Source organism: Fukomys damarensis, unplaced genomic scaffold (assembly GCF_012274545.1).
Source record: "Fukomys damarensis isolate Sample0158 unplaced genomic scaffold, DMR_v1.0_HiC HiC_scaffold_23, whole genome shotgun sequence".
Taxonomy (NCBI): Eukaryota; Metazoa; Chordata; class Mammalia; order Rodentia; family Bathyergidae; genus Fukomys; species Fukomys damarensis.
The window spans coordinates 32,300,092-32,308,109 of NW_022900935.1; the positions used below are offsets into that span (position 1 = coordinate 32,300,092).

The window sequence follows — 8,018 nt, forward strand, 5'->3', positions numbered from 1 at the left end:
AAAAAAAAAAAAAAAAAAAAGAAAAAAAAGGAACAAAAGGTCACTGTCTGAAAGTGACATGCTCCAGAGCAGGGTAAGTAGGAGTACAGCATCCTTTCTGGCACTGGCCAGTTTATAAACCCAGAGCAAAATCTGAAGTCCTGAAGGCAAAGGACAGGGTGATGCCTGGGCTGCTGGTTTCTTAGGGCTGTTTCGAGTTTAAAAAAAAAAAAAAAAAAGGAACATCATTAATTCTACTTGGTTTTGCTATCTTTAGAGTGGCCCAAAAACCACACTGTACCTGTTTTTTGTTTAGAAAGTTGTGGAGGGCTCACTGGCTAAGCACTATCTAATTCCCTGCTGGGAATCACACACCAGTGATGCCCACCTTTGCTTTCTGTTTCAGGGTGGCACTGCGCACACCACAGGCTGCCTGAAGGAGTTAGTCATCCTTCCTAACAGCCAGGGCTAGGGCAGAAGGCAGTTCCTGCAGGAAGAAGACAGGATCCACAGGACACAGGGTGGGTGTCCAGAGATACTGTCCTACCCCACCCCACAGGGAGCCCTGTGAAGTTGTCATCTGGCTGCCCACTTTGCCAATGAAGGACAAGAGTCTGAGTGGTCAGAACTGGATTTCCCAGCACCAGGATCTGAGCTTTCCCTCTCCTGTACCCTGGGGATGCCTGGGTAGTATACTCAGGTAACAGAGAGAAAGGCCAGAGAAATGGGACAGTCTACCCCTTTCACTCTCCAGATGCCCACTTCCCAGCTGTCCCCAGACCCTGCAATCCACCCCACATACTGGCCTTGCCCAAGCCTAGTGCTCCACCAACACCAGGCTTTCCTGCTCCCAGAGATGGGTCAGTGAGTCTAATCCTTCACCCTTCTCAGAGGGATAAGAAGCCATGGGCAAAACCCTTCAGGGCCTCGGTACTGATACAGTAAAATAAGGTACAGAAGAATGATTTCTACCCACTGAGGTATACCTCCCTCCCTCAGGGACCAGGAGAGCTCCACCCCTTGCACACTGCTCAGTGAGGCTGGGCCAGCTTCCCCAGGCTCAGGAGGCCAATTAGCAGGACTTCAGCCTCCAGAACCCTTGCCTCTTTAGAGAGTGCCAAAAGGAGCAGGCTGGAGCAAAGTGAGGAGACAGCCACACCCCCAGAAGGAAGCCTCCACATCCTGGACACTCTGCTCTCAGATACTCTGCCAACACCCACTTCCAGTTTCTACAATCTCAACCTTACTACCAGCTTAACAAATTGCTGATGGCTTTGCCAGGGAAAAAAAGAGGGGAGGCAGGGAGAAGAACCTAATAGCAATCAACAAACCCAAACAACTACAGTCCTGAATGCTGGTTTTAGGTTCCTGATGTTGGAAACGATACACTACTTATTAAGGGGTCATCCAAGTTCAAGGCAGCACATCAAGAACTTGATCTTTCAGCAACCTTACAAGACAGATGCAGGTACTTAGCCTCGTGTGTATGATGGAATTAAAATTTCCCTCCTCGGAGTCTGTCCTCCTCAATCACTGGTCCCCATGTTTTAGAAATCCAAGCCCACTGCCAACTCCCCACCACGTATCAGTGACTGCCTCGTAGCTGGGCTGAGGGGATGGAGAGTCATTCTGGACTCCACAGAGGGAGCCGGCCTTCTGACCCGTCCTACCAGTGGCCCAGAGAAGTCAGCTCAAGACAGTGGCCAGGCAGGACAGGGCCAACCTGGAGGCTTAAAAGAGTAAACATGAACCTTGAGGGGGTTGAGGAAAAATAAAACAAGAACACTGGAGCTGCAATTGAGGTGGACTCGCTTCCTCTTAGGAATGTGGGCCAGAAGGCAAGGATCCCCCTAAAATCTTCCAACATCACAGATGTTCCAGCCACCACGAACTGAGAAGGCAGTGGGTTGGAGCAGAGGCTGTGGGGCTGCAGGATAGACAGCTCCCTACAAAAGGAAGTGGGGTGCTACTGCCCCCCACCCCATGCTGGGAACCCATGAAGAGGCCTAGAGGATGTTAAACAAAGGGGGCGGGCAGGGTGTAAGGCAAGTTGGCTTGCAGGCAGGGCAGAGAAGAGAGGACTCGGGAAGACCCTCCCACTCATACGAAGGGAAGCCCCTCTCCTGACTCAGCTTTTTAGCTTCTTTTAGACAGGCAGGTTCCAGAAGATTCCCAACGAGTGCTCCATCCAAGCATTCAAGAGGGACGAGAGCAACTGGGCAAAGCTTCTGGAGAAGCAAGGCTGGTCAGGCCCTGCCAGGGCAATCCTTCCCTGTGGGGTGTGCAGCTACGCTGCTGTAAAGGGGTACACAGGGTACCTGAGGTAATGTCTTCCAGAGATTTCTGAATTGCTCTTTCTGACACCCTCTGGTCAAAAGGACTCTTGGGCAGAAGCCTGGCATATGAAGCTGGCTGAGGCCTGGTATCCTGGCAGTCTGCCCCCTTCTCATCCAAGAAAACGGATACGACTCACTGCTCATTTAACAGAGAGGAAAATGAATGACAGGAGTGGTAGGCAGAACTAGTATTGCCACTCGGCATCCACATCTCTGGGTCACAATACAGTGGTCCCTGAGCCATCTCAAGTCAACCCTACCCAGGTGAATACCCAGGGACCCCTACCCCCACCCCAGAGCTCAGGGCACCAGGCCTCTGCCTCTGAAATTCCTCAAACCACACACTAGGACACCCCACTCGAGGGCTCTGCCAAGCAGCAAGCTCCTCAACTCTGCCTGCTGCCTCCTGCCCAGGGGAGTGGGGAGCTGGGCATGGTCTCTGCGAGCCACAGACACGGGAGACAAACAGACTGTGCAGAGCGGAGAGGCGGCGGGTGCACACAGATGGCTGGGGAGATGGGGTGACAGACAAAACAGAGGGCTGGTTACCTGTGGGCCAGGACCCATGGGCCCCATGCCTCGGGGAGGGTTCATCCTCTGCATTGATCCTCCCATGTTGGGGTGGCCTGTGCAAGAGAGGAGGGGAGGGGAGCTGTGACCTGGCGGGAGCAGAGGAAGGAGCCTTCCTGAGCCCCCAGGCCACCTGCCCCGTCCTCTCTACCTTGTTGTCGTGTGGGATCCATGGAATTGGGCAGCAATGGCTGTGTCCCAGGAACTCCTCCAGGTGGCTAAAAAAGATGCGAGACAAACTGAGTGGCTGCTCCCTACAGCGGGTGGCTGGAGGGAAGAGGCTTCTCCCTGTCCCACTGGGTCCGTACCGGGCTGTTGGGGACCACTCACAGCCTCCTAAGACCCTTCCTACTGCCTGCTGGCTAGGACAAACCCCCAGCACAGGACAGTCAGCCCCGAAAGCACTGCTAAAACTGCAGCGTCAGGTGGCGGCATGGGAAGGAGAGGGGGAGGTGCAGGGTGGCAGGAGAGGAGGCATGGCTGTCCTGCTGCTGATCGGTGTACCTGCATGCCCTGATGAGCAGGGGCATTCTGGAGGTCACACTCTGGCTGCACTGCCTACCCCAACCCCACCCTGGGTGAGCAGTGTCCCCTTCCTCAGCCTCCTGAACCCCAGTGCTGCAGTTTGGCCTGCCCCCATCTTCCTTTCGGCTCACAGAGCTGTAGCTCATTTTACTTCTCCATCCAAAGCTTGGGGGCTGAGAGACCTGCTGCTGAAACCCATCAGCACAGGCAGTCTTCTAGAGGGAGCAAGGCAGGAAGGCCTTCAAGGGTCAGAGGTTCAGGTGCCCAACGGCCCTGGGCCATGCATGAGCAGAGCCAGAACAAACACCCAGGCCTCTCAGCCCTGGGGAAATGGGGAGGCCGTGGGCAGCAAAAAAGCCTCTTGCTGAAGAAGCCTCCTCTGTGTGAGCTGTGGGTGCCAGTGTGACTGCTGCCACCAGGGTGGGGCAGGGTACTATGGTCCCTAGGGGAGCGCTGGACACAAAGGCAGTGAAAACCTATCAAAGTAATTTACTTCTGATGGAAGTTATTTCAGCTGTAATTTGAAAAAAGAACATAGTAGAACCTGGGCAAAGTGTGCTTCTAGGAACCCATCCCATGGGACCAAACACAAGCTCTTCTTTTGGGGAGAAAAAAACCTCTGGAGACCACTGGTCATCGTTCCCCAGCTGCAGGGGGTGCAGCGTCTGAAGGGAGTGGCACCCCTTGACAGGCACCCACACGTCCCTGAGCATCCCCAGCCCTGACAGTCACAGTGAGACCAGCTGAGAGGGGAGCTCATCTGCTTTGGGTCCAACAGTGACCTCTAAGCCAGTGTGGAACAAGGTTGTAGGAAGCCAAGGGACACCTCATGGCTTTCTGGGCTTCAGAAAGGAAGGGGATATGGCTGAGGGCAGGGAGGCTACAAGGAGGCTCCCTGAACCTGAGCAGTGACCCGTGTTCCACCTGCCTGAGGTGACTTGAACTGTCCTTCTGAGCCCCGGCTTCAGCTGTCCCTACCACTCTCCCTGCTCCCTGCCTCCAAGCCCCAGCTCTGAATCCTGGCTGGTTTTCATCTGCCTGTGGGGGATAGACACTCTACAGAGCCCAGCCCAGGACTCTGAGAGGCCCCAAGGAAGACAGCCTCTGAGGCTACGGGATTGGGGGAGCTCAGGAGGCTAAGTAGAAGGGGAACCTCCAAGTCCCGATGTGCCCAGCTCAGGAACACCCCACCATCCCAACAGAGCAGCTGCAGGGGTCGGGCACCATGCCCCCTGCAGGTGGCGTCACGCTGACACCAGTTCTCTAGAAAGATTTCTAGCTTCTTTCCACCTGCCCTGTGCCCCACCTCCAGGAGGAAAGCGGGGCTGTCCAGAGGCCCAGAGAGGCCGAGTCACTTCTCTTCCTGGAGTGACCCTGAGATGGGGATGGGACAGTCTAGACCATCTCTTAAGGGAAGGAAGGTGTGCAATGACCGAGGAGGCTGTCTCACACTGAGAAGGCTGAAGCCCTCCAACACGGCCAGGAGACACAAGGCTCCTAGATAGGGCTGCAGAGGACAGGCGCTCTGGGGCTGCCTCATAGCCCCCCGCAGGCAGGCAGGCAGGTAGGTAGGCAGGCCGCCTGTCCTGCAGCTCTGTGCAGCCAGGCACAGGGAGCATGAATGCCAGCTGTCCCTGCAACCCTCACCTGTCCACCAGGGGGAGCTCTGCAGAGAGGTGGCAAAGGGGCATCTGACACACACATTCAAGTCCCTCCATTCTCAAACCCAACTGTACCTCATCCATCACCCAGGCACCCTAACTTGAAAACAGGAGCACTCTATCCACAGCCCCACACCTCTAGCAGGGAGGCCTTGAAGGCTCTGGGGCCCAGTTGTGGCCATCGGCTTCTTGCTCACTTAAGCACCTTGATTATCACCCAGACGGCACAGGAAGTGGGCCGCGTGAGCCAGAGCAAGTCCTCCTGTCACTCTGTTCTTCCACCTGTTGTGGAAAAGGACTGAGCTAACTTGGGGGGCTCCAACTGAGGTGTTCTCCACAAAACCCCCATGGTCAATACTGTGGAAGAGGCACATCTATCTTTGGGAAAGAACGATGTATGAAGTTCAGGGTAAACTGGAAAATCAGTGTGGATTTCTGGAAGAGCTTGCAAGGAGGCTGGGAAAACTATTTGGGACACAAGCTGCAGATCTGCTCATGTGGAAATGCTGAATAGAAACACACTCCTTCTCCTTGCCCTTGACTGCTGGGAAAAGGACCCCACGACTACAGGAAGTATTCACTGTCTCCCTAGGAAAGTGTCTGGTTTGGGCAGAGGACAGTCCCCAGGAGACAGGGAGAGAGTCACTGGCCTGTGCATAAGCGGCAAAGGAGCCCACTTGGTGACAGGGCAAAAACAAAAGTCGGGAGCAGCGCTTTTCCAACTACCTAGGATAGCTAAGTAGCTGGGCAGGGTGGCGCAGAATCCACGCTGGGCCTGATGTGCGCCCAGCCCACTGTGAGCCCCTGAAAGTCACTCCTCTATTCTGACCTGCTGTTTCTTATCTGTGATGGGTCCAAGGATCCCTTCTTGCTCAAAAAGCTAGGTCTCTAATTCTTCTTACCCTAATTTATTCTTTTCATGTAAGAGAAAACAGAAGTAAAGGATTTGGGGAGACACAATATAGAGTCAGGAAGCCTGACAGCTTCACACCAAAAGGGGAGGCCTTGTCACACAAGCCCCTCACCACAGCCCCTGCATCGTCTCACCCAGGGCTTCCGTGCAGAGAGAGAATGCCACTTGGACAACATCACCCGAGATGGTGACTAACTAGTTCCCAAGGCAGCAAGGGCTCAATGTGCTGGTTTCGCAGACAGATTTTTTTGAAGGACCTCTTCAAAGTCACTGAAGAACTATTACAAAAATATTTTGGCACAAAAAGCAATCTCCCAGGTGTTGCTCTTGTCTCTCCTAGAGAGAGAGGTGTCCATTCATCCTGACCTCTCCGGCTCCCCTCCTGCCCCTAGAGGGGCTGAGCAGGGGGCAGTGGCATGGGGCCCTATTTCCCTAGACCACCTAGAACTGCCAACCCTCACAGGGCGCAGTAAGGCCTGCAACTTCAGGCTGAAAAGCCCTCCCATAAGTAGTCCACTTTTCTAATTACACAAACAAATCCTGCCTTGTTTTGAGTTGAGTCTGGGAAGCAGGCAGACACTGCTCAAAAACTCACAAATGCCCTGCTCCACTGTAGCCAGGCTCCTGATCTAAGCATTCCTATGGGCCATTTCTCCCCCTAATAGCAGGATTTTATTTACCAGCCTTGGCAATTCTCAAAAGCTTCCAGGAAAAAATGCATGCTGTCAATTAACTTCATTAAGGAGGAAGACCCTCTTCCAAGAAAGGGCTGGAAGGGAGGGGCAGCGCAGCATTACCACCTTCTCTAGAAGTGCAGAGATCCTGCAATGCCACAAAGACTGCAGTTCCCAGTGCCCTATGAACCCCAGAATGGACAGGCAGGTCAAACGCTGCACTATGGGTGGCCTGCTGGTAAGCTACCCTCCAACTTAACAACAGGGCCCTCCACCCCTTCATCTTTCCCCCAAATCTTGATTTGAGTCAAATTCCAAGCAGGGCCACAGAAGGCTGAGTGAGAGGAGAGAGAACACGAAAAGGTACAGTACCTGGTTTCCCATTCTGATCGGGGGCCTGGGGCCGCCTGCGTATCGCGGTGACATAAAAGGCTGCAATTACAGGGAATTAGTTCAATGACAGCCTGTGCTCCTGCACAATGACAAACAAATGCTCTCCACTCCACAGAGTCCAGTTTGTTACACTAAAGATCTTTTAAGCTCTCTTCCTCCCGGTAGCCTCTTCCCTCTGGACAAAACTCCCCACCGGCAGAAACTCCCTACAACAGATAAGTATCCCCATTCTGCACTGGTCCAAGGAGATCTACTAGGTGGTGGAGCGGCGGCTGGCAATTTGTGCAGGTCACAGAAGAGCAGTTAAATCAACACAGGGCAACGGAGGCCACCTCTGCTTTCCACAAGGGCAAATGAAAGAATAAGAACAGGGATTTGTACATAACGTCGTCAGGGTCTGCACACAGAGCGGAACACGCGTGCACACTCACGCACATACACGTGCACACACAGAAACCACTGACAGGAGGCGTGGGGGGGGAGCGAGGATCAGAGGGCACAATGGAAGCCGGTATGGGGGCAGCGGGCTCCCTAACTTGATGCAGCAGAATGGGCCGGAAAGCTTTCTCAGCAGCGAAAGCGCACAAAGAAAAGGCTTGGGATGCAGCCTCGGTTACAAACGAATGGTTAACCAAACTCAAAAACCAAACCAAAAGTGAGAGAGGAAAAAACAAAAACGCAAAGGCCGCTGACAAGGTCACAGAAACATTTTTCTTTTCTCTTGGTTTTGTATCCAAGCTGGGTGTGATGGCCAAGGAATGAAGGCTATCTTCAAGAAAAAAAAGTATGCATATATATATATATATATATATATATATATGTCAATTAAATTTGTCCATAAAGACTCGATGGCAATGGCTGGAGCACATTTTGATTTTTGTTTTTCCTCTGCTGGCTCTCTCCTTCCTCCTGCCCTGTGCCCCCCGCGGGCGGGCGGGTGAGCCGGTGCGTTTACCTGACTGTGGGG

At 53.5% G+C, this 8,018-nt stretch overlaps 1 protein-coding gene across 6 annotated transcripts in view; it reads right to left on the reverse strand.

Annotated features, from left to right (window-relative positions):
• Positions 1–8,018, reverse strand: part of Ssbp3 (single stranded DNA binding protein 3) — a 121,240-nt gene that overhangs the window by 14,841 nt on the left and 98,381 nt on the right. For 5 of the 6 annotated variants that reach the window (XM_033767776.1, XM_033767775.1, XM_033767774.1 and 2 more), the window contains 3 exons: positions 7,031–7,090; positions 3,037–3,103; positions 2,865–2,941 (listed from right to left, as the gene is read on the reverse strand). In XM_033767776.1, coding sequence (XP_033623667.1) covers positions 2,865–2,941; positions 3,037–3,103; positions 7,031–7,090 — 204 coding nt within the window. The remainder of the gene's footprint in view (positions 1–2,864; positions 2,942–3,036; positions 3,104–7,030; positions 7,091–8,018) is intronic. The other variant, XM_033767779.1, reaches the window with a different exon arrangement.